Consider the following 26,913-nt stretch of genomic DNA (forward strand, 5'->3'; position numbering starts at 1 on the left):
GAATTATGGCACTAAGACCAACAGTTGTAATGACCATGCTGGTTGACTTGGCATTTAAACTTAAAAGAAAGTAATAAGTTATTCACAGTCATGGCAGCATCAGTCAGACAGAATATTTCTTTTCATGCCTAGTTTGCCTTTTCTCTTTAGATGTCATTGACAACTGTAAGCTGGTTTCAGATGAATGTAGAAGAAAGGTAAGTACTAACAGTAATCCAGTTTCTACTGAAAGACTTCATTGCTCTTTTTGCCTGAGAATTTCTTCAGGTTCATTCACACAAACAGAATGGATTTAAAGTGCTTAGAGCCATACATGGCACGTAATAAACTGTCAGGAAATGTTAGGTTATGGATTATAGCTGTCACCATGTCTTAAAGAAAAAATTAACAGTAACTTCTTAACAACAAAACTTGGATTAAAAACCTTTAAGCGCTTATCAAAATATTCTGGTTTCCATACATTAACTAGAGAATTAAAACAAAAGTACTTTGGTTTTATGTAGGTTTTGCTCTCTTAACATGACCAGGAAATTGCCTTAGTTCTCTGCTTTTCTTGAGGTATCTGTGTCTCTCAACAAAGACTCCAAATGCGAATCAGATTTAATACTTTCATATGAGAATGAAAGTTTTTGTAGTGATAATTTGATTATAGTCAGTTTCACTGAGTTACTGACCTGAAAATACTTAAAAGAAGAAAGAAAAAGTAGCTTTTTGTGGGGATAGTTAGTTATATGTAAACTAAGATCAACAAAGATCTTTTCAGTTGATAGATGTTTTAGGCACTCATGATCTAATCTTTCCCATTTAAAACAGTTTATGGAAAACACCTGTTTACATTGTTTTGCTTTCTATAAAACTAAGCAGCTTAATGACAACTCTTCAATCTTCTTCAGGACTAAAGTATTTGTTTATTTCTAGTTACTGCAACTAAAGGAAAAATATTATGCTATTGAAGTCGATCCCACTCTTACCATAGAAGAGAAGAACCCGTATATGGTAGAATGGTGAGTATGTATTTGGCAATAGGAGGGTTAAAAATATAATAAAACAATATTGCAGCTACAACTAATGGTTTATTTCCCTGCGGTACTGTATGTAAATAGATTTATAAATTATCCAGTGAGTTATAAACTCTTAACTCTCTAATCACTCCAACAGTCTAGAACTTGGTTTGTTCTGTTTTATTAAGATGAAGATCAATGTTACCGGAACCCCTATGTTTTTAACTTGACTCTTCCTGCCTGTGCGCACTGACCCAAAGAAATGCACGAGCAGGAGTTTGCACTATTGAAAGAAAAAATAGTTTAATATTGAATTGGCCAATGTGGAGATGGGGAGCTTATGCTCTAAAAAAAAAACCCGACTCTCCGATGACTGTAGGGTAGAGACTATATAGGGCAAAGTCAGAAAAACACCGTGGGTTAGGGGGGGTCAAGGTTATGCTGGGAGCTGATTGGTCAGAGGTGAGGTAAGGGTAATAAATCATTTCTTCAGTCTTGAGGACAGTTTTGAGGTCTTGTTTTAGGGTCTCTCTGCCTAGTCTTATGGGAAAGTAGCCAGAGGGTCCTTCCACTTTAGGATTTAGGAGCTGAAACATATCTTATGTCAAAATGTTATCTGCAGCCTGCCAGAGGTCTGGACCTTGTGACCATTGGTCAGGTCCGGGCTACTGTCATCTGCTGCCTTGGGGGTTGCTGATTATCCGAGGGAAGGTTAGGTCTCTGAGGGGAAAGAGAGGGGTGATTTCTAGAGCTGGGATTTAAAACTAAATTTAATCAAAGGCATAGGAATCCTTGGTTTCATCAGTAGGAATAAATGTTAAGTCCTACACTTAAGCCTTAAACTCAAAACAAGAATTTTTTTCTTTAAAGTATATGGACAAAATGTGGCTAGATATGTAAAGAAAAACAGGATTTAAATGGACTCTGAAACTCAGTTGGAACCAGCAGGTGACCGTTACTGAGAAATGGACCTCAGGTGTTGGTTGCATTAATTGAAATGCAGCATTCTAAGCAGACTACACTGCAGGCATTGTGTTGAATCCTGGGAGAATGCTGTTAAAAGAAATGCTGACCAACGTAGACTGTGTCAGAGGAGTCCACTACGATAATCACAGGATTTGGAGTCGTTCCATTTGAGGAACATTTCAAGGAGTAGAGAATTTTGATTGAGAAGCAACGTCTTGTAGTTTTAGAATCTTAAGCGACCAGGAAAAGTGTTTATATTTCATGATCCCATCACCCAACTGAATACCTTGCACACTCAGTCAATGTTTATGGCATAAAATGTTGAAAAGATTAGACTCACTCTACATGCCTGTAGAAGCAGAACTGGAACGAGACTCGGAAGGAAGACTGAGTTCAGCTCAATGAAATGACTGTGTGGCAATCAAAATTTTCTAGCAATGGTATAAGCTTCCCTGGAGAGAATGAGCTCACTAACAGGATGGGAGCCAACCCAGAGAGGGGGTTTCACTTAGGAATATTACAGGGGGATTTTTTGTAATTATAGATGCTTTTATGTAATTATGAAGCACATATATTTAAAACTTTCCATAGCAAGGATTTTTTTCTTTTGCTCACTAGGCAGCGTCTTCAGTACTTAGGCATTTCATGAAAATTCAGACTACAGACAGATGAAAAAAATGGCTTCGCCCTAATTCCTACTGCAATCAGCAAAATGATTATGTATCTCTAGGTTGGATTCAGTTCTTATCTGTAGACTGAGGGAGTTATCCTTTCATTATCTTATTAACACATTTAAAGTAAGCCATAGTTTGAGGAGAACTGGGAAATGCAGTAAGAACATGCATTTCACATTTTGAGACGTGTGGGGTATACATTCATTAGTGATGAATTTAAATCCAAAATACGATGGAATGAAATACTTCATTTTCTTGTACTGAAGAATGCTTTGTAATACAGATAACAGTTTTAATTTGCTTTAATGGATATTCTCTTTTCCTTTGGTCATAAACTCTAGGTACACTAAATCACATGGCTTGCTTGTTGAACAGGCTTTACAGAAAGCTAAACTTAGAGAAATTGTGGCAGAATCTGACGTTATGCTCAAGTAAGTTTCTTCGGTGTTTTTGTTGTTAATTGTCTACAGGCTTGAACTGTTGTTACATACACATTCAGGTGTGTATTTTTATTAAAATAATCTCTACCAATATCCCATATAAAAACATCCAGAATATGCCACCTAAAAAGAATTTAGAATGACATGTTAGATCTTGGTATAGGGAATAAAAGACTCATGAGCTTGAAGCACTAACTGGCATTTCCTTTCTCCAAATTAAAATTTTCAAGACTAACTTACAAATTTATGAAGCCAAGACCATTTTGAAATGGTTTAGCAAAATACTTTTTAAAGACATGAAATGTGAAAAGAATGTTTATAAATCAAATTGAAAAGTATTTAGCTAAATAAATACCATTTCTAAATTGACATGAATCTACTTTCTGAATTCTCAAAGTCCCTTGAAAACTATCTCTTGGAAAGGTGAATATGTTTTAACAAATAATAGAAGTAATTTCTAATACATGAATTATAAGATAAACACTTTAAAGCTTATTGGCAATTCTGTTTACCACCTCTTAAAATTTTCAACTCACTGGGCAAATATGTTATTGCTTTTTTCGTTTTTTCTTTCTTTTTTTGATGATGCTACATTTTAAGGTGATCTACTTCTAAGGAGGAAAGCATTAAATTATCAGAAAGAGGTGAAGACAGCTAGTATTTCATTCTTTTGTTAGGCAGCTTATCCTATAGCCCAGGAAGAGTAACAAGGGAAGAAAAGGTTTTAAGATCGACACATTACCTACAGCTGCCAGATCTCAGGGGAGAGATGCCAGATGTGAAGAGACTGACTACAGCTCGGTCCTTGCCGCTCTGCTTTCTAACAGCAGGGAGGAGATGAGCAGGATGACAAGCATGTCTTTCTGCTCACCCTAAGTGCGTTTCTCAGGTATGCTTTACTGAAGTGACCCATATTCAATGTGAGTCTAAAATCACCTCACTTTTACTGTTAGAATTGATTAAAAGGAGGGTAAAAAGTGAAGTATTATTTGAAAAACGTTTCCTAGTAGAGTCCTACATCAGTAACAGCCACCTTGGGCAGTATTTTGAAATGAGAACGTAAGTGAGCTATAGGATTAGGTAGAAATATTTAGCTTTTTTAACATCTAGGTGACAAAGAGATACGTCTTGCAAGCTTATTGATCATATCGTGCCTCCATCTTGCAGGGAAGGATATGAGAATTTCTTTGATAAGCTCCAGCAGCACAGTATCCCTGTGTTCATATTTTCGGCGGGCATTGGCGATGTACTAGAGGAGATTATCCGTCAAGCTGGTGTTTATTATCCCAATGTCAAAGTCGTGTCCAACTTCATGGATTTTGATGACAATGTAAGAATATCACAGCATTCTTTATAATTACTTTTAAAATCTGAAAATATTTTAATCATGTAAATGCGTTTGTTGTTTATTCTTTCACATATACTCATTAAGATTAGGCCAAGTTGATAGGCCTTCTGGGTGACTCAGCCTCTCTTCCAGAGTTATACCCATAACCATATTTTAAAAATTATAACCCTTAAACTTTTGTTCCCCAAGCTACAGATTAATGTTAAAATTAGTTAAACTTATTTTAATGTAATTTAATGCAACAACTCTAAAGAGTTAACCTCTATAGGTAGAAAAAAACAAGTTAATCAGAACTGATATAATGTGAACGAGTTCCTCTAATCAATGCAATATATTATGATTTACATAAAGTGGGACCTTTTTGTTAGGAACCAAATGAAAAGTGAAAATTGGACTTTCAACTCATATTTAGTATTTCAAGTAGTCTCTAGAAAGTCATTTACTTCTCAGAGCCCTTCTTACCTGCCATGAATGTGAAATTGCAACAAGTAGAATTTGCAAAACCTGTTATTTCAAAGGATTTATATTTTTAACAGGGGGTGCTCAAAGGATTTAAAGGAGAACTAATTCATGTATTTAACAAACATAATGGTGCCTTGAAGAACACAGAATATTTCAATCAACTAAAAGACAACAGCAACATAATTCTACTGGGAGACTCCCAAGGAGACTTAAGAATGGCAGATGGAGTAGCCAATGTGGAACACATTCTGAAAATTGGATATCTAAATGATAGAGTAAGTATACCAATCTGTCATCTAATTTTCTTTTATGAAAGAAGTAGGGTGAAACTGGACAGGTTAGCAAAGGTGCCTGAGAAAGTAGTTATTTTAGTGACATTTGGATTGCTCTTTATCCCTTTACTTGGGTGATGAGTAAAGGAGTTTGTGTGCACAGGTGCAGGCTATAGGTGTTGGGAAGGGAGGGTGTGCAATCTAAAAGGTCTCTCTGGCCCCTCCCGATAGATGCCAATAGCCTCTCCAGTCACAACAGTCAAAACTCCAGACATTGCCAAATGTTCCTTGGTCACAACTTCCCCAGTTGAGAACCACTGGACTGGAGAGAAATCATTTTGGGAGAAAAGCCATCATGTGGGAAAATTTCTGTCAGTGAGTCTTAAAATTTTGAATAGTTAAAAATATTAATTCATTTCAAATGTCTTATGAAAGTGAATTTAGGGGCCAGCACCGTGGCTGAGGCGGTTGGAGCGCCGTGCTCCTAACGCCCAGGTTGCCGGTTCGATTCCCACATGGGCCAGTGAGCTGCGCCCTCGACAGCGAAGATTGTGAACAACGGCCCTCCCTGGAGCTGGGCTGCCGTGAGCAGCCAGTGGCCAGTGTGAGTGGCCGGCAGCCTTCGTGCCTGAAGTCTAGCCAAGAGCCGCTGTGAGCGGCCGACCGACAACTGGCGACCGGCTGCCTCAGCCGGGGGGGCAGTGCAAGGCTCGTAACACCACATGGGCCAGGGAGCTGGGTCCTACACAACTAGACTGAGAAACCGCGGCTTGAACCGGAGTGGGGGGGGGGGGAGGTGGAAAAGGGGGAAAAAAGTGAATTTAATTTATACCATTTTGCCCAACGGCTCTAACATAACATTGAGGTACACACTGAAATCCTTTGCTTCTCCTTCCTGTATATTAATCTTTGTTGTTGTTGTTTTTGTTCATTAGGTGGATGAGCTTTTAGAAAAGTACATGGACTGTTACGATATTGTTCTAGTAAAAGATGAATCATTGGATGTGGCCAACTCCATCTTACAGAAGATTCTGTAAACATGCATTCTTCCAGAAGATGCCTCTCCTGTGGATGCATTTGAAACAAGAACTGCTTGTGTGTTCATCTTGCTGACAGACTTTTATTTATAATATATTCTTGCTCTTGAAGTTGTTTCCTCTACATTGCTGAAGTATTTTCAGATATGTTGAATCTACCAACTGGAAGCTCCTTTTCCTCCACCTCTTTCAGTACACTTCCCACCATACTTTTTAACATTCAAAAAAAAAAAAATCTTAAAAGTCAAAATTTGAAAAGTAACTCCCTATATTTCCAGAGTGAATTTTGTAGTGTAATGTTATCATGAAGTTTTGTTTACACTGGGGAAGTCTGGTGTACGTGATTTTTAAGTTATTGCCATTTTTGTAATTTGGGTGAATTATGCAGATGGTATCACCATCTCCTGAAATTGTGTTATGTGGGTTATTTTGTTTTGGGAACATTGATATTTACCAGAAAATACTGGTCCTTGTTGTTTGAAAAAACTTGGTATCCACTTGTCACTAATCATTATAAAATGTGTATTGATGCACTGATAATAAACATGACATGAAGAGCTTTTTTCATTCTACTGGCAAGACTATTATTAGTCATTCATTCAACAAATACTTATTAAGCACCTGCCATGTTTTTCTAGTGTGTATACGATATACTATGTCAGTCACTGTCAGGAAACAAAGTATAGCTGGGTCTCATGGTGACTAAAAACTGAATATTACAAAGTCAGGAACCGACATTACTCTCTGTAGTCTTACTTCCCATTCCAAATTTTTGCTGCCCCATAAATGGTTTACACAAGGCTTAGACTTGGCCATTGTAATAAATTTGACCCTGACACTAACTCTGGAATTCCAGAGTCTATGAGCAACTCATTGGATTTCCTTGAAGCATCTGAACTGTGACACGCACAAAGCACAAAGTTCTGGACATCCATTGTGGTCAGAAATCTCTAGCCCAATCAGATGTGGCAGGGAGGTAGAGTCACGCAATGAAAACCTTTCTCTTGGGGCAGCCCATCCTTACCTTCCATCACTACTCCTTTTCCTAATAAACAATAAAAGTATATGCTGGCAAAAAGTAGGCTATATTCTCTGCTTCGATATTTCCAAAATCAAACCCCAAACCAAGCTTCTTGCATTAAAGCAGATAGCATGGCATGGGAGTCTCAGAATTCGCTGGAGGTCTTTTTCATAGATAATTGTTGGGACCTCTGACCTAATGATAGCTTTTTACCCCTGTACTGCTATTGGAGCTCACCATGCTGGCTATTTTCCAAAGGAATTTAGAGTATGCTTCCACAAACAAGCACATTGCATAGTGTACATGTAAAGAATACTGAAGTTATGACCTGCACTGCAGTCATATCTCAGCCCTTTATTAATAATACTACAGAAAACTTCTTAGCAAGATGGCGGAGGAGATAAACACTGCCTGCATCCTTCCATGAGCACATTAAAATTACAGCTAAATTATAGAACAGTCAACCTGGAGAACCGTCTGAAGTCTAGCCAAACAGAATTAAAAATATAAAGCCACGACGAGACTGGTAGCGGTGAAGACACAGAACCCACCCCAAACCTCCGTTTGGCGGTTGAGAATCAGGAGAGATATCTCGACAGTGGAGGTTACCCCCGAGAAGTGAGGGCCCCAAGCCCACCACCCCGACCCCCCGCCACACACACACACACCCCAGGCTCCCCAGCCTGGTGCCAAGAAGAGGAGCCCCCACAACACCTGGCTGTGAAAAACAGTGGGGATTTCAACAATCCGAGTGGGACAAGAGGCTGCAGGAAACCCAGGCAACCTCTTAAAACGGCCCGTGCACAGACTCGCTCGCAGGCACTCACCTTGGGTTCCATCAGAGGGATGGTGACAGGGGCTTCAGAGACATACGGGTAGGGGGGTAGACTGAGGTGTGTGGCTTCAGGTAGCGGGGACTAGAAAACAGCATTTCCCTGGTGAGGTGTCCTTCCGTGAAGCCAGTAGGTGGACGCCATCTTGTCTGTTGAGCCCACCCCCCCACAGGTCAAATCTGAATCTGATTGGCCTGGTGAGCTCCACTCCTCTGCCAGGGACTCCACCCCACCCAACTCTTATACTGCTGGAGGCACTTTCTCAGCAGCAGCCAGATCTGCCCACATTGCACTTTCTTGGAAAACTTGGAGTCCAGCAGGCCCCAGATGAGCAACAACTAGCCTTGGTGGGCTCTGAGACTTCTGCTGAGTCGCTCCAGGCTCAGTACTGGCAGCAAACCAGAATTTACATTTACCTGGTGACCACAATTCCTCCCACTCTAGGGACTCCCTGAGACCCTGCCTCACCCAACTTGCACACCGCACAAGGCATTATCTGTGGCTGAACCGCATGGGAGCCAGCAGGTGGCAGCGGGCCTTTGGATGACCTGGCTTTTTGCAGAGCTACCCTAGGTCCAGTACTAGTGGCAGCCATTCTCAGTTCATAGTGAGGCCTCTCCCACGTGCCTCCAGGTTTAGCACAGGCAGCAAGCAAATAACTGCAGATTGCTTTATAGCTCCTACCAGGTAGTCCCTGGCTGGTCACCTGGGTGACCTGGGCAGTGGGTGACCTGGGCTTGCATCAGAGCTCCTCCCAAGAGGCCCCAGAGAACCAGCAGACTTGGAGGTTGGCTTCAGACCACAGCAGCGCACTGCCCAATTAGCCCCACAAGCAGCACACACAAAGTATGGTCTCAACAGGCACCAGAGCTGGCTGGGGTAGGTCCCACTCCATGTTGTAAGCCCCCCTGCACAGCAGCCCATAAACTGTAGCTGTGGCCAAACTCCACCGCCAATCAGCCTGAAGGTCAATCCTACCTATTGACATGCCAATAGCAATCAAGGCTCAACTTGATTATAACATGATGGCACACACAACCCACAAAAGGGACACTCCTGGAGCACCCCAACCAGAGAGACTGTGCCAGGGACCCACAGGGCACCTACTACATAAGGCCACCTGGCCAAGACTGGGAGACATAGCAGATATTCCTAATACATAGACACACAGAGAGGCAGCCAAAATGAGGAAACAAAGAAATGCATCCCAAATGAAAAAACAGGAGAAAAATCCAGAAAAAGAACTAAACGAAATGGAGCCTACCAGAGACAGAATTCAAAATAATGGTTATAAGGATGCTCAAGGAACTTAGTGAGAAATTCAACAGAGAATGGCAAGCATAAAAAAGGACATAGAAACCATAAAAAAGAACCAGTCAGAAATGAAGAATACAATAACTGAAATGAAGAATGCACTAGAAGGAATCACTAGCAGACTAGATGAAGAAAAGGACTGAATCAGCAATTTGGAAGACACAGTAGTATAAAACACCCAATAAGGGGCCGGCCCAGTGGCTCAGGCGGTTGGAGCTCCGTGCTCCTAACACCAAAGGCTGCCGGTTCAATTCCCACATAGACCAGAGGGCTCTCAACCACAAAGCTGCCGGTTCGACTCTTCGACTCCCACAAGGGATGGTGGGCTCTGGCCCCTGCAACTAAGATTGAACACAGCACCTTGAGCTGAGCTGCAGCTGAGCTCCCAGATGGCTCAGTCGGTTGGGGTGCGTCCTCTCAGCCACAAGGTTGCTGGTTCGACTTCCACAAGGGATGGTGGGCTGCGACCCCTGCAGCTGGCAGCGGCGATTGGACCTGGAGCTGAGCTGCGCCCTCCACAGCTGGGATTGAGGGGACAACAACTTGCCTTGGGGGTGGTCCTGGCAGTACACACTGTTCTCCAGTGGGGTCTTGTTCCCCTTCCCCAATAAAGTCTTTAAAAACAAAACAAACAAACAAAAACAAAAACATCCAATAGGAACAGCAAAAAGAAAAAAAGAATCCAAAAAAAAAATGAGGATAGTTTAAGAGACCTCTGGGACAATGTCAAGCATTAAGAACATTCACATCAGAGGGGTACCATAAGGAGAAGGGAGAAAGCAAGAAACTGAGGACCTACTTGAAGAAATATTACTGAAAACTTTCCTACCCTGGCAAAGAAAATAGATATACAAGTCTGTTGATTGATAAATGCTCCAGTCACAAGACATAGGAAGGATGAATGGATAAGAAAACAAAAACCTTACATATATTGCCTTCAAGAGAAATCACTTCAGGTTGAAAGACACAGAAAGTAAAGGGATGGAAAAAGATATTTCATGAACATAAAAGTGGAAAAAAAAGTGCTGGAGTAGCAATACTTATACTAGACAAAATAGACTTTAAAACAAAGGCTATAACAAGGGACAATGAAGGACCCAGTAATCCCACTTCAGGGTATTTATCCAAAGAAACCCAAAACACTACTTTGAGGGGACATGTGCATCCAGATGTTCATTACAGCTTTGTTTACAATGGCCAAGATGTGGAGGCAGCCTGGGTGTTCGTCTATGGAAGAATGGATAAAGAGGAGGTGGTACATATATATTAGGTTGGTGCAAAAGTAAGTGTGGTTTTTGCAATTATTTTAAACGTTTTAATCCACAATTACTTTTCCACCAACCTAATACATGAAATATTGCTCAGCCATGGAAGGGAATAGGTTCTTGCTATCTATGGTGACATGGATGGACCTGGAGGGTGTTGTGCTAAGTGGAGTGTCAGACAGAGAAAGACAGATTCAATGTGATTTCACTTACATGTGGAATCTAAGAACAAAATTAACAAACAAAACAGAAACAAACTCACAGATACAGAAAACAGTTTGATGGTTGCCAGATGGGAGGGGGATTGAGGGTGTGAGTGAAAAAGGGAAGGGATTAAGAAGTACAAATTGGTTGTTACAAAGTAGTTATGGAGATGTAGGGATAGCAGGATTATAATCAATATTGTAATAACTATGTATGGTGTCATATTGGAACCAGATTTATTGGGGTGATATTAATAGATGGGAGAGGTTAGGGGCAGGATGAAAAAGATGAAGGGATTAAAAAGTACAAATTAATAGTTAGAAAAGTTGTGGGGATGCAAAGTAAAGCACGGGGAATATAGTCAATGATATGGTTATAATTATGTATAGTGCTAGGTGGGTAGTAGTCAGGGGGATCACTTCTTAAATTATGTAACTGTGTAACCACCATGCTGCTGTACACCTGAAATTAATATAATATTGAATGTCAACTGTAATTGATACATTTAAAAGGAGGGAAAGGGGAATAAGAGATCCAAATTTCCCAGTATAAAACAAATAAGTCATGGGGATGTAATGTACAGCATAGGGAATATAGTCAATAATATTGTGATAACGTGGTACAGTGTCAGATGGTTGCTGGACTTATCATGGTGATCACTTCTTTAGGTCTATAAATGGTGAATAACACGCTGTACCCCTGAAACTAATATATTGTATGTTAGCTGTGTTTTGATAAATATCTTAAAAACAAAAACAACTACAGATGAGTCACCTCCTCACGAAGGAGACCTTGAGAGCACAGTCTCTACAGCCCCTTTTAGCTGCGTCCATGATAACTTGACTATAAAGCCCAGGTCATGCCTCTTCCTTGATACACCTGTGACCCTATTACATCTTAACTGCTCCTGAGCTACCGACATTTAAAATCCTCGTTTTCAGAGCAGTTTAGCCATCAGGTAATGGGCTAAAGTCAGACTGCCTGGATTTGAATCCTTTCGATCACTTAGCAGTGTGTCACCAAGACAAGTCATTTAACCTGTGCTCCAGTTTGCTCATCTATAAAGTGAGGTGATATATCCTCTAGATTTGTGAAGAGATGTGCTCATCTGCATCTATGTATGCATTAAAATTTATATTTGCATTTACAATAGCTTAGCACAAGTATTGAATACTGTTAGCTATTATCCATGCACAAAAGTTATATCCCTGAGCAGTCTGGGTGAACTGATGAAACGGAAAGATCTTTTGCAGCCCTAGTACCTCGGTAGTATGTGGTAACCACCACATTTCTAAAGAGTCTAGCATTAGCTGGTAGTTTTTTTCCATTTACAATTTTACGTTATGAGGTAAAGCAGTTTTGAGTGCTAAGATGAACAATTTTGATGAAACTGGAAAAAAAAAAACTGTCAGAGTGATTTCACAAGACATCTCCATTCCATGGTTTAACAGACACCAAAGTTGTTTAGGTAGATTAGATTATTGACGGTTCTTTTAACCAGAGTCAAGGTCAGGGTTTTCTCTTCGGTATACATTCTGGAGAATCAGGAAGGAAAAGATGCATGTGATCTTGAATGACTAACCCTGAAATTCCCCGAAAATTCATCAATCATGCTGCATTTTGTACTTAGTCTTGTGTTTCAATTACAAGTTTAATAGATAAGATAAAAAGTACATGAGGTATAAGGGGCACAGGCTTTGAAATCAGTCAATCCTGGACCCGAGGCTTTGATTCTATGACGTGGGGTAAGGCTCTGACTTTTCTAAGGCTTGGTTTCCTCATCTGTAAAGTGGGGTATTAACTCTAGAGGTGAAGATTAAATAAAAGTTCAACAAATATTTAAGGCCTTAGTGTGTGCTAGGTTCCAGAGAAACAATAGTTAACAAATCAGACATACTTCCTGCTTTCACGTAGCTTCCATCCTAATGGAGAAAAGAAGTAAGCCATTATCAATAAGACACATGTTCTGAAGAAGACAACACAAATAGCAGGGACATATTTTAGACAAGGTGGTCAGAGGAAGCTCTCAGGAGATAACAGTTAAGCCAAAGCCTAGAATAAGAAGATAAGAAGAGGCCAGCCATGTGACAAACTGAGGGAGAAGCATTCCAAGGAGAGGAGACAGCACATGCAAAGGTCCCAAGTAAGAAAATTTAGGGTGTTCAAAGAACTGAGAAGTGGTTTAACAGTATTTTGAGCAAAGGAAAGAACGGCTCAGGTGAACGGGAAGCGCGTGGGTGCCAGATCACACGGGGCTTCGTAAATCATTACTTTGGTTTTACTCTCTGCCGAGGAGTGTGGTGATCACACTTGCTGACATGGGGATGATGGGCTCGTGGGGGCAGATATACCCAAGCCAACCTGTTAGGGGGCCTCTGCAGCAGTCCACACTAGAAATTATGGTAGGTTGGTGGAACTGGAGCAGTGGAGCTGGAGAGGTGGATTGTTTTCAATAGTTTAGATTTAGAAATGCCAACATTTGCTGTTGGATTGAATGTGTGGGGTGAGAGAATAGGACGGGGCTCACAGATGTCTGCTTTGAGCAAATGGGTGCAAGGGTAGAACGAGGAATAGGCTTGGCTGTAGGATGCTAGGGAGAGGGGGGGCTATACATTCTATTTTGGACATACAAGGATTGAGGTGCCTGTGAGATCGACAAGAGAAGGCACCAAATAGGCAGACTAGAGCTCAAAGCAGAAATTTTGGCAGGAACTATAAATTTGGACATTATTTGCATTTAAATGAGATTTACATATGGCCAGTATAAGCTGGAAAGAATCTCCTAACCTGAAATTCCAATATTAAGAATGAAGACTAGGGGGCTGGCCTGGTGGCTCAGGTGGTTGGAACTCCATGCTCCTAACTCTGAAGACTGCCGGTTCGATTCCCATAGGGGCCAGTGGGCTCTCAACCACAAGGCTGCTGGTTCAACTCCTCAAGTCCCACAAGGGATGGTGGGCAACGCCCCCTGCAACTAAGATTGAACACGGCACCTTGAGCTGAGCTGCCGTTGAGCTCCCGGATGGCTCAGTTGGTTGGAGCGCGTCCTCTCAACCACAGGTTGCCATTTCGACTCCCGCAAGGGATGGTGGGCTGCGCCCCCTCCCGCAAGGGATGGTGGGCTGCGTCCCCTGCAACTAGCAATGGCAACTGGACCTGGAGCTGAGCTGCGCCCTCCACAACTAAGATTGAAAGGACAACAACTTGACTTGGAAAAAAGTCCTGGAAGTACACACTGTTCCCTAATAAAGTCCTGTTCCCCTTCACCAATAAAATCTTTTTTTTAAAAAAATGAAGACTATACAGAATCAAACGCTATTTTAATAGTCTTCGAAATTTGACATCCGAAACTAGCAATAAATAACTAGGAGGAGTAGTCTTGTTTTATAAAAAGACCCCAGACCCCCAAAAGAGCCAAAAAGGACTTAAAGGAAGTAACTTTGTCTCTAGTAACCTAAGATATTAGTATGCTTATGTATAACTTTGCAGTCAGGCCAACTTCCCTATCAAAATGAAACATTCTTCCTGTCCTTTAAGTAATAATTTTGAAAAGCATTATAAATTCCTAAGTAATGGGAGACCAAAACTCCCTGGGTTTTAACAAAACAGTTCAGAGTGCTTCTGCTTGCAGAGTCACCTAGGGTTGGTGTTTCAAGCACACTGGTCACATGCATACTCAGATATCATGTTCTCTAAAATACTCTAATCCCCCACTAGGCATCAATAACCTCATTCATCTTTAGGGCCCAAAGTTCAAAATCTGTATGTCATAAATTAGGTGTTCTATCAGGAGCTCCAAGGTGACTCCAATGGCAGACACTGAGTATAAAATGTGCTTAAGAAAAATGCTGTGTGGCCTCTCTAGCCTATATTTGGTCCCTAATTAGTACTCATAGCCTTGCCAGCAGAAGTATAACCCATAACTATAATGCAAATATAAGCAAGTGTTGCAGTAACATCATAAAGTGAGGGCAGCTAAGCAGATTCCAGAGAGATTGAAGCCCTTGATATATCCACAATCTCATGCTCTCCTTAGTGACAGGAAGAATGCAAGTGCCCAGGCAGCACTCACCAATAAGCCAAAGGTTCAGAAAGATAAACGCTGCATGGTATCACTTATGTGTGGAATTTTTTTAAAAAACAGAAGTTGAAGTCATAAAAAAAATAAAAAAATGGTTGCCAGGGGCTGGCGGGTCAGGAAAATAGAGAGAGGTTAATAACTAAATGGGTAAGCTAGATAAGGTCTGAGGATCTAATGTATAACATGGTGACTAAGTCCATAAGACTGCATTGTTAGGTGTTATCTTAACAATGCATTGTTAATAGTTGAAATCTGCTGCAAAATGTTCTCACCAAAAAAAAAAAGATAAATATGTGAGGTGATGGATGTGTTAAAAAACTAGATAGGGAGAATCCTTTCACAATGTATATATCAAATAATCATGTATACTTTAAACATCTTACAATTTTATTTGTTAATTATAGCTCAGTAAAGCTGGAGGGAAAAAAAACACACACACAAAAGCCAGAGGGCTGGAAACCCAAGGAGATCCAGTATTTCAGTATGATTCTGAAGGCCAGAAAAGACCAATGTTCCAGCTCATCAGTCAGGCAGGCAGAATTTAAAAACAAAAACAAGCTAAAGGTTTCCCTCTATTCTAGAAGCTGTAAGACCCATGGTCCTTAATTTCCCAGAGAAACTTATTTTTTATTCAGCCAATCTTTCTCCACCACTGTAGAAAACAGCCAGTGAAGAAATTCAAGCAGGATCAGCTAAAAATCTGGGGTAGAGAATAAGTCCAAGGCTTTTATCTCCAGGTAGGATAATGAAGTGTTACAGGTCCAGTGCACTGCTAAGGGCAGTTCACTTTAGCTAGATTATTAACCTATCTAGTGCATGTAAGGAATTCTGTTAAATGAAAACTGAGTGACTGTGTGCCAGCTAGAAGAAGCTTATGGGACATTAGTGACCATGGTGGCAGGCCATGGGTAGGAAGGCCATGGGGATCTCCTTTGCCTCCCCAAAGCACACGGAGTCCCTGAAGTTGCTTCTGCAAACAGTAAATAATAAAGTTGCTTTTTGAAAAAATACATAGGGGTGGGCCGGTTAGCTCAGTTGGTTAGAGCATGGTGTTAATAACACCAAGTTTGCCGGTTCGAACCCCGCATGGGCCATGTGAGTTGTGCCTTCCTTAAAAAAAAAAAAAAAGTAAATAAATAAAAACACACATATATATTTACATATTTATCCCCCTATACAGGTCCCAGTTATTCTCCATTTGCTCCCACCTTGACCCGTACCTGATTCATCGTCCACCGTTCTCTGCACCCCAGCAGGCTGCCCTCTGAGAACACAGGCCCTGAGCTCCTTACCCACTGGTTTGGATTGGGTTCAGCTAAGGGGAGACAGTGGCAGGGCAGAGAGAATGAGGTGTTGCTTCCCTCACTCATTTGCTGCAGTGCCAGCCAGTTCCGTTAGTGGTTCAGGCCTTCCATGACGCCCACCAGGTAGTTCCACCTGGGTGCCCCTCGACCCTTCAGGCCCAGAGGCGGAACGACCCCCCACTGTTTGCTGGCCACCAGCAGCCCTGGGTACCTCAACATCCTTACAGGGTCCCTGAGTCCTGCCCACACCTGTGCACACAATCTCTTCATTCGCTTCTCTTCAGAAGTCCTGAGGAGGGTGTGTTTCCGCCAGGGCCTGACCAATGCACCCACTATACTATACAGGGCTATCCATCCAGTTCACACAGCACAGTCCCACCGAGTTCTTAGCAAGGAGATTCTGACTGCATGGTACATTCTCATGGGATCTTCTCAGCCTTCAAATAACACACCACAAAACCTGACGAGAGAATTCAATATTTTATATACGAAAAGATAGTTTTCCAACATTTATTCCACTGAATTAGTGCATGGCATTTTCATGGACTATCTCAGAGCTACATCCGTACAAAATCATTTAAATTAGTAAAATAAAACAGTTTCAGAAGGAAAATCATCGATTACTTCAGAGTGAGTGCCACCACCAGTTGGGAACAGAGGACGTAAGGCAGCAAGGTGGTTCACTGCGTCACATGGGGACAGGCCGGCAGGTACAGTGTCCTTGCTTTCCTGGGTAGAGGCCCCAGGCTCTAGGGCATCTCCCTCTCCGGGACACAAATGAGCAGCAGACACATGCCACCTTGTTTATGCTCATCTGTTGGGATGACACTTCCACCTCGGCCATAGGGAGAGACTCTGGAGCTCAGCTTAGATACCAGCCCTGTGCGTATCTATCTGGCTGAAGGGTTCAGGGAAGGAAGTGAGTGTGCTACGGGACAGAGTGACGGGAATAAGAAGGAGTAAAGCAGATAATCTTCCATGACAAACACAGAATCACATTCTCTATCTGTGGTCCTAGATGCCTTTTGTTTGGTCCAATGATTTCCTTTTTAACCTCCAAGTTACTCAGCCAATCAGAGGACACAATAGTATGGGGCGTGATTAACTAGAAAAATGCACGTGTGTGTGCCTGTTTTTGTGTGTGTATGTGCACAAAGGGAAAGTGGAGGCTGGGCATCATCACAGCCTCTACAGGCCACTGAGAAGTTTTCTGGGGCTTTCCAGAATGCCTGCTGGGGCCCTTTGTCTTTTCTGCCCATCTGGAGAACACTTGTTAAAAAAAAAGACTCCAGCAAGTTAAAAGAATTTTTTTCTTAATCCTCTCTACATCGATATCCTAGACACTTTTTCTTCTGTTCCCTCCAAAGATGGTTATAACTTCTACATGAAACTATTTTCCTTTATTAACAAAACTACCCAGAAGGCCCACAAAACAATGGTTGGCAGTGCAACCTTTTCAGTCTCCTGCATAGCCCACGCTAAGGCGCCTCACACCGATTGTTTAATATCACTGGCATTCGGCCTAAAATTCCCACCATATGTATTCCCCACCCTTGATGTACGCCCCAGGTACTATGTGACCCACTACCACCTGCTGACGATTCACCTTCCGAGAGACCCTCGCGCCCTCACGACACGCACTGCCACGACAGGGGCTTGGTGTCACACAGTGGCTTGTGTCAGGTTTAGAGTTCATCGTGTTTGGCCTCCTGGTCTTTGAGTTTAAATTCCTCCGCGGTGACCTTGCCATCTCCATTCCGGTCCTGGTTGGTGAACATATTCTTCACGATCATCTCAGCATCAAAACCAGGAGCGAGTTTCCCCTTGCCAGATGCCACCTGGGCATGAATGTACTCTGAGAACTAGAGAGAAAGGGGACAGGGCAGATCCTGACATACAGCAGCCAAGAACACCAAGCCAGGGCCTGAACAGAGTGGAATTTGAATCTGAACTGGCAAAACAAACAAAATCTTATGAGAGATGCGACCTGTGTTTCTTTTTCTCCAGGCAGGATAAAAACACCTGACTGAATGACTCCTGGAGCCCCTGGGTTCTAGGCAGCTGTCCCTTCTCCCCAAATCAACTGCTGTTTCTCCCCCAAACGCTGACCCTTAACCCCGAGTCTCTGAGACGACAGCTGCCTGCTTTCGTTCATTCACACAATAAAAACGTATCATCTACAGTTTTCCTGAGCACCAGCCTAGACCCTAGAGATATATATCAATAAATAAACCAAACATCCTGCCCTTGTCATTCTAGCATATTCTAGTAGGAAAGACACACAATTAAAAATGCACACACAAAAAAAGGTAAATTCCATATTCAGTGAGAAAGTGAAACACTCTAGGTAAACAAAAAAGTAGAGTCAAGTAAGAAAGATCCAGAGTCCAGGGGCGCCAGTGGGTCGAAGTATCCCAGTGGGTGGTCAGGGTCAGAACCCAGTGAGAAAGGGGGACTAGCAACGCCTTGAAGGAAGTGAGGGAACAAGCCCAACAGTTACCTAGGGCAAGAGTCTTCTGAGCAGAGTGAAGAGCATAGGCCTGGGGTGGGTGCATGCCTGGTGTGTTCAGAGAGCAAGAGGAGAGTGGTTGGAGAGGAGGTTACAGCGAGCAGGATGTGACAGGCCTTGGCAGGAGCTTTACAGGCCACTGTAATGACTTCGGACATAGCGGGGCTTCTGCAGGGTGCTGAGTCGAAGTGGGCCATGATCCGACTTATGTTGTAGAAGGATCGCCCAGGCTGCTGTGGGGAGCAATGTGAAAGCAGGAAGGTCCATGCGGAGGATTGCAGACAGGGGACTAAGATGCTAGGGTGGAGGTGGTGAGACATGGTCAGGTTCTGGATGCATTTTCAAGACAGAGCTAGAACGACTTCCTGATGGACTTATTATGGCCTATGTGATCAAGACTGGAATCAAAGATTCCTGAGTGCTCTCACCTGAGCAACAGGAAGGAAACACTGCCATCAAGTGGGATGGGGAAGGCTTTGGGGGAAGTGAGTTCGGGGGTGGGGGGAGGATATCAGGGGTTTGATAAAGGAAGATATCAAGTAGGCAGTTGGATAAATGAGTGTGACATGGAGAGAGAAGATGGGACCAGAGCTACAAATTTGGAAGCCATCAGGATATGAATGGTAAAGCCACGAACGTGGGGACTTGATGAGACCAGCAAGGGAGTGACGGAAGGTGGAAAAAAGAAAAGGTGAGCACTTAGCATGGGGCACTCCAACATGAAGAGATCAGAGGGGAGACTCCTGAGAAGGAGCTATCAGTGAGGTAGAAGGAACACCAAGAAAGTGCGGTGTTCCATTAGCTGGGGAAAGGAGGCGTCCTGCAAAGGAGTCCGCTGTGTTGAAGAGAGTGAGAACTGACCACTGGATTCAGCAACATGGAAGGCACTGGTCACCTTGGCAAGACCAGGTTCAGTGCTATTGTGAACAGTCCAGTGGCGGAGGAAATGATGATGATGGGAGAGAAAAAGAAGGCTGGAGCGATCTCCTTGAATATGCAGATGGGGGATGGGTGGTGCTGGACTTCATCAGGGTGGTGACTGGGCAAAGAACTCTACTACCCAGCTCCAAGAGGGGGTGTCTGGTACAGGAGAAACAACACAGGATCTAGATGACTGAACAGGGGGGTGGATCTTGGCTCAAACCACTAGGTAGTCATTATCTTCTTAGTGCACAGCCTGCTAATTCTGAAAAATAGGGACGATTACATGGCGGTCGTGAGAGCCGAGCGGATAACACATGTGAAAAACACTAACTACCGTGCAGGCATCCAGTGCGGAACTGAGAACTGAATCCAGATCTGTAAGCCCTGGAATCAAGCCCTGTACCTCTCAGGGCCTCAGTTTCTTGAAATTATGAGCTTCAACTTAGAGAGTGTAAAAGTGCTAGGTACGTGAGAGTGTAGGTTATCATAACCACAAGAAATCAGCGCAGGTGTCCGCCTCCCTCTGAGGCTTCACATTCAGAATGGTTCCCCAGGCCCAGTGAGGCATCGTCGGCTCCTCTGGTCCCACTTTCCTGCAAAGGCCAGTTACCTCTTCCAGGAGGACTTCTCCATCGCCGTTCTTGTCGATTTCTTCAAAGAGGTTGGGTGACACCTCGCCGTTCCATATGAACATGTACCCCTCGGGCAGGCCAGCCACAAGCTCCAGAAGCTCGATGTCAAACACCAACACAGCACTGCCGGGAACTTCTCCATCTGCCTCACCGACAGGGGAAGCAGCAGTTAGTGCCACAGGGCAGCAGACTCAACCCCTCAGCCCTCACGCCCACCGTGGGTTCTAGCTGCCTCACGGACGAGGGCAGGCACTTCTTGTGAAAGCAAGAAAGTTCAGCATCAGCACGTGATTTTTCCAAACTGGAGGTAGTACCGCTTGTGAGTCATGAAATCAGTTTAGAGGGATGGTGACTGGCAATTGTTTTTTTTAAAGTAAAGAATAGAATAAAACAGATGGGGGTGCACGGCACATAGAAGGGATATGTATAATTTTATGAAACTCGAGTTTCAATTTTATATATAAAACTAAATGTATATAAATATATGATATTGTATGTTTATATGTAATACAGATTAGAAGCTAAAATGTATCTCTTACTGTGTCTTGGTGAAAAAAGTTTGAAAGCCACTAGTAGAGACTACAATGGTAGAACTTTTGAATAAATCTAACATCAGAACTGTAAGAATAATAAAGTATGCCTTAAAATCATGATCCAATATATGACTGTAAATACAGACTCAAGAACAATATATATATTATGGGCCCCAAAGAAGTTATATAAGTATGTATGTGCATATGTATCCATATACACACATATGTGTGTGTGCGTATATACACATATATATGTATATATATATATAAATGTAATGTGATTATTTGAAATTATTATAGATTATGTTATAATTATTTATAATATATAATCATAGGATCATGGTCTTATAGGATACCCAACATATTTTTTGAAAGTGTTGCTTTTCAGATTGGCGGGGAGTAGCAGAGAGTATTTTTACAATTATTTAAAAATTAAGAAAAAGAGAAAATCAATTCAACGTCACTGTCACTTTTAAAAGTCAGCACTTCCACTCTCCTCCGCCTCCAGATAACAGCAACATTAAAACACTGGAAAAGAAGAGGTTCCCAAATTACCCATGGGGACTCATTCTGGCCGAAATCATCAAGCACAGAAACCATAACAGCTGTGAGGGAGAGATAAAGCCAGAACTTCCAGAACTTGAAACTAATCTCTTCCAAAAGGAAATTTCCTTGGCTAGTTTTCAGGTTCAGGAGACGTGAAAAGCCAAGGCCTGGAGCATTCCATTCTCCTAGGAGACAGCTCACAAAGGAAGCACTTGGCCTCGCCTAAGAGACATTGCCTGGAAAGTTAAAGGTTTATTTCATGGAAACCCCTGCTTTCTCAAGAGGGCATGAGGCATCAGCATGGCATCCATGCTGAATTCTCAGGGGTCTTTAAACAAAAATGCTAAATACTTAAAAAAAAAAAAAAAAGATTCTTTGGGTTTAAAATGGAAGAAGCATATTGTTGTTCTAAATATGACATTCCAAAAAGCACAAAATTTGGATGGTAAACATGTCCCAAACACCCCTTAATACTGTCACTACTCACCCACGCCAGCCTCCCCATAGCCCAGGTGGGGTGGAATGATCACTGTCCGCTTCTCTCCAACGCACATCTCTCTGAGACCCATATCCATTCCCAGCACAACTTGTCCAGATCCCAAAACAATATTATACGTTTTGCCTAAATTCCACCTGAAAACGAAACAGAAGAGTTCCTGGTGAGATCACAACCCATTACTTCACCACCACATCACATCACTGTCAAAGTTACCGAACCCTCATCGGGTCCTGAGGAAACATCAGACAAACCCACATGACGGGACATTTCACAGAAAAACACGGGTAATCTTCAAAAATGTCATGGTGAAAAATCAAGGGAAACTGAGGAACTGCTCCATGTTGGAACATCCTGGAATGGGGTCCTTTTGATGCTAAAGACCTTATGGGAACATTTAGCAAAACTTAAGTGGGATCTGAAAATTGAAACGTAGTACTGTATCAATGCTAATTTCCTGATTTTAATGTATGTATCGAGTTATGTAGGAGAAGGTCTGTGTTTGTAGGAAACGCACAGGGGTGATGGGACATCATGTTGGCAACCTACTTGCCAATGGTTCAGGGGGAAGAAAGTTCTTTGTACTGTTCTTACAATTTTTCTCTCTAAGTTTCAGTCAGTGTTCGAGTCAGACATTTTCATGAGAATTTTAAAAATACATAATGTAGCTGGAACCCTAGGTTTTAGATTTAGCAAGACCTGAGTTTGAATCCTAGTTCGGCCACTTAATTTGATCCTGGCAAATGTAATCTCAGCTTCCTCATTTACAAGATGGAGATACCATTCGCCTTCACACAGGAATGTTCTAAACAGTAAATAATATATTATGCTTGAAAGCGGAAAAGTATGGAGGGCTCAATGAATGGATGGCCTTGAGGGTGTGCAGTGCTTGTGTCTGTAATAGTCTTTGACTCCAGAAAAACACCGAGGGTTTAATTTGGGTCATGGCTTTAATCATCTTTGATGTCCACTCTCCCTGGGTAACCCAGATAAATGAAAGTTGGCTCTATCACCTTAATCACTCTGAAAATAAATCTATTTCCAAACCTATGTTATTCCTATCACTTCCTAAAGACAAACGGGGGGAATGCTCGTCTCTGCCAAGGAAGAAAAGCCTGTCCAATATCACGGGGGCCCCTTGATACCCCTCACCAGGTGCTGACAACATGGAAGGGGCAGCCCTTCGGGTCATATCCTCTTCTCAGTCTTCCCAGCCTGCCCTGGGCATAGGGCTGCCAGCTCTTTCCCTCTTCAAACTGGTTCCCAGGACCAGGCTGGTTCCCTGGGGCCAGCAAAACAAAACAGGGTTTGCATTTATCTTACCTGGGATGAAACTGAAACAAAGCCAACTCTGGCACAGGACGCCTTGGCCCGAGGCCGGCGGGAGGGAGCGTCCTCTGTCCAGCCCCACACAGGCCCTCCTTTGTCAGCAGCACAGAGGTGCCTTCACACTGCGTTTCTCCAGGCACCATCGGGGACCTCCCATGGGACTACTCAGTTTCAAAGTCTTACAGAATATTCAAGCACTCATTTAGTTATCAAATAACAAATCTTCATTCTTCCTCTCTGAGGCCAGCTTAAACACACATGAAGAAAATCCTCCAAGCGAACAATTTGTTTTCCTGTGTCATGTCTGAAGACCCCACTAATTAGTTTTCCCCAGGTCATCCTTTTGGCTTGCCCCCACCCCACCAGTTTTCCTCTCAGACATTCTCCTCATTCCTTCTGTACATTCCCCGCTTCCCATCCTTCACAAGCTTCCTGCCTGCGGCTGCCCTCTCTGGCTCTCCACCCACAGGCCCCTCTATCCTCATAAGAGCCACCAGCACCTGCCTCCTTTACTGATGGAGTCCACACAGGGCTCGGGGTGGGCGCAGGCGCACCTTCCAGGAGGGGCTCCTCTCCCACACACAGCGAGGCAGGCGCCTACCACACTTCCCATCATCCCATTAACCTGAAGCTTACGCCCAGAAGACTCCAGCGGAGATGCTGCCTTTTACACACAACACAAATGACTCTTTCAAGGTACAGAAGAGAGTCTCTAAGAAGAGGAAGGAGCATCACGTGGCTCCCGGATGCTGTGTGAGAAGACGGTGAACCCACCAACCACACATCAGAAGGCTGGAAGGCTGATTCTCCCCAGCCCACACGAGAAGCATATCCTGAACCCACCAGGAAGGAATTCCTGTGTTCATTTCCCACCCCTACTTCCCCTTTCCACAGCCATAGGAACACCAGACAAAAATATGAACGTCAGCAAGAGCAATGATGGCAAGCCGTGGGCCTTGGTGGACTGTTCTAAACTTGTGGACCATTTTCACACGCATAAACTCATGCAATCCCCAAAACAACTACAAGCCATGCTTCCTCCCCGTTCGCCACCCTCCACAGGGTTCCCATATGGTGCAAGGACGTTTATTTTAAGTCAGGTCCCTGTAAATCTTCGCCCCAGAAGCAAGTATATATTTCATCGATGCTATAATGCACATTACTTCACATTTTAACATCTGTAATTGAGATACATTTTACAATTGACAGCATGTCATTATTTTTTGGCAGCGTTTTTACTTTCTGAGAGATTCATAAAGTGATGCTTCTAATAATCAGTACATTTTGGATTTGATGAAATACGCTAAACGCATTAGTCTCATGGCAGCAGAGAGAAGGCTCTGAAGAATATGTCCCCAGGGCTCCCCCCACTCCACGTGTGGCTCTCCCCAGCCACACTCTGTCACCTGAAGCCACAGGGCAGAGGAACTTGTAGAAGGGAGAGAAGGCCCCTCACTCTCCCAACCCCCCAAGAATAAATGCAGCAGCACACATTCATATGAAGCCTTTCTTTCTCCCCAAGACCAAACTTAGGAACTTAAGTCAGCCTCAGTACAAAAATGGATGTGCTTGTACGGAGATATAAAGAAAGGCTAAAAATGTTTCTTTTCCAAAGAAGAGAAGATTGTATTAACTTACAGATACACCTGAACATTCATACAGAAGAAGCAAAGCTCCTTTAGCCTCCCTGATATTAATTTATACTGTCGATTGCTATTAATGTGTTTTTAGATTCATCTCAATCAATTAACATTTACAAAATGCTCCCTTTGCGCTATGTTCTGGGCTGGGTGTAAGGAATAAAAACATGAATAAACACGTTGGGTATCACTAAGGTATTCAGACCAGCAAAAGCGATAGAAGCAAACATGAAAGGCAGGTAACATACGAAATACTATGAGACTACAGAGGCAGGAGCAGTTGATTCTTCGTAAGAATTAAGGAAAGATTTTGAGAAAAGGGAAGACATTTAGACCAGGACAGAAGTTGGCCAGAAGGAAAAGTGGAAGCAGTGTAGTCTGCACACGGCAGCCCTGGGCGGCGGAGGGTGGGTCCCAGCAGAGAGGTGAGGCTGGTGGGGCAGAATGGAGCGGACAATGTGCCAAACTCTGCAGTTGGGATTTTATCTGTGGGTCCATTTTTAAAGACAGCGGTTATAAAATAAGATTGTTTTCCAGAAAGACAATTTCACAAGAGCAGGGGGAGACTGTTCACAGGGAACTCGTAGAATAATGCACCTGAGCTGTGAAGTAGGCTTGAGCTACGCAGGGGTGAGGCGTGGAGATAAAAGTTCTCAGGGACACATGGCTGCTCCCCTCCGGGCTCAGGCCCCCCCACCCCCGGCTGCACTTACGTGGAATCCAGCAGGGTGCCGTCCAGAAGCGAAGCGTTGTAGTGATACTTGAGGTAATCCCCCTTCTTACTGAGCACCGAGCAGTCGGGGGGCTTGTAGTGGGAGGTGATGCTGATTGAGTCCGAAGGGTTGTGGAAGTCGATCACGTGGATGTCAAACACCAGCACAGCCGAGCCTGGGATGTTCCCTAAAGGGCAGACACAGGAAATGAAGCAGGAACCCCTTCAAGCAGCAGCATGTGTGTGTGTCCTCACAGGCGTCCAGTGAGGAACACGGGGACCCAGGTATGAAATCCTAGGGAATACTGGGAGAACGAAGCTGGAAGGGCCATTAGAAGTAACCTAACTCTCATTTTTATAGATAGGGAAACTGAGGCACAGATTTGTCCAGGGTCACACAGCCAATTAGGAGCATGGTTTGGACTACAAGTCAAGATGATGAGCTACTGCCCCATGGAATTGTTGAGCCAGAAAGATTTATGGCTAAATTCCTCACAGACCAGGAAACTATAAGCTAGGCCAAATTAAGTCTCACCCTGCTCCTACCCGATTTAAGAGGTGAGATAAGAAAATCAGCTGTAGAGTAAAAATCACACCAGTGCCCTTATCACTGTACGAGAGAAACAAAACTAACAGAAAGTTCATAGTGGAAAAACACCGAGGCCAAACCGGCCCATATACACCCCTTAGGATATACACAGTACGCCCAGGATTCACAAAGTGCCTTTACAACACATCTTATTTGCTCTTTCTACACAAAATTACTAATATATTTTTCTCTTCCATTATCTCTTTTGAAAACATTACCTCACATCTCAATAATGTTTTACAATTTATAAAAGTATTTTTCACGTATATTCTCTCACTAAATCTCTGCAGCAATCTTGTGGGAAAAATGACTGCAACAAAATGAATGCCCAGAACACTACGAGTCTGTGAACTCCATGGAGAACACAGCCTTTCATTCCTTCCACAAATATTTCATGAACGTTTCCTACATGCCTGGCCCTGTGGTATGTGGTGAGGAAACCACAAACTTCTGTGTCCTGACACTCTTCTCGGGTCAGTCCCTCAGGGATTAGTATGAGGTCCTATCACACCCCACCAAGAGAGCAGGGGTGCTAACCAAAAGAGGACAGAGGTGGACCCGGCACAAAAGCACCTGGGTGTTACCGTCAGGGTGCCCCTCCCCCCTTGGCAACATATGATTCAGGATGAAGCAGCCTCATGCACAGAAAATTTATGAGGCTTCGGATGCTTTCCAGAGCCTTATATAATCCTCTGCAGAGCTCTATCTCATACTTGATAGAAAGCCAAAAGAAGAAAAATAATTTAAGCAAATGTTTCCCATCAATATACTCTTTTTAGAG

At 43.0% G+C, this 26,913-nt stretch overlaps 2 protein-coding genes across 5 annotated transcripts in view; one reads left to right on the plus strand and one right to left on the minus strand.

Moving 5' to 3' along the window:
- The window catches only part of NT5C3A (5'-nucleotidase, cytosolic IIIA), a 40,493-nt gene extending 33,721 nt beyond the window's left edge, over positions 1-6,772 (plus strand). For all 3 annotated transcript variants that reach the window (XM_033088335.1, XM_033088337.1, XM_033088336.1), the window contains 6 exons: positions 151-197; positions 919-1,004; positions 2,983-3,072; positions 4,249-4,411; positions 4,966-5,166; positions 6,099-6,772. In XM_033088335.1, coding sequence (XP_032944226.1) covers positions 151-197; positions 919-1,004; positions 2,983-3,072; positions 4,249-4,411; positions 4,966-5,166; positions 6,099-6,200 — 689 coding nt within the window. In that variant the 3' untranslated portion in view covers positions 6,201-6,772. The remainder of the gene's footprint in view (positions 1-150; positions 198-918; positions 1,005-2,982; positions 3,073-4,248; positions 4,412-4,965; positions 5,167-6,098) is intronic.
- Positions 6,773-16,683: 9,911 nt separating this feature from the next.
- Positions 16,684-26,913, minus strand: part of FKBP9 (FKBP prolyl isomerase 9) — a 33,834-nt gene continuing 23,604 nt past the window's right edge. For both annotated transcript variants that reach the window (XM_033088327.1, XM_033088326.1), the window contains 4 exons: positions 25,545-25,731; positions 21,854-21,999; positions 20,266-20,429; positions 16,684-18,084 (listed from right to left, as the gene is read on the minus strand). In XM_033088327.1, the coding sequence (XP_032944218.1) occupies positions 17,908-18,084; positions 20,266-20,429; positions 21,854-21,999; positions 25,545-25,731 (674 nt within the window). In that variant the 3' untranslated portion in view covers positions 16,684-17,907. The remainder of the gene's footprint in view (positions 18,085-20,265; positions 20,430-21,853; positions 22,000-25,544; positions 25,732-26,913) is intronic.

This window comes from Rhinolophus ferrumequinum, chromosome 20 (genome assembly GCF_004115265.2).
Source record: "Rhinolophus ferrumequinum isolate MPI-CBG mRhiFer1 chromosome 20, mRhiFer1_v1.p, whole genome shotgun sequence".
Taxonomy (NCBI): domain Eukaryota; kingdom Metazoa; phylum Chordata; class Mammalia; order Chiroptera; family Rhinolophidae; genus Rhinolophus; species Rhinolophus ferrumequinum.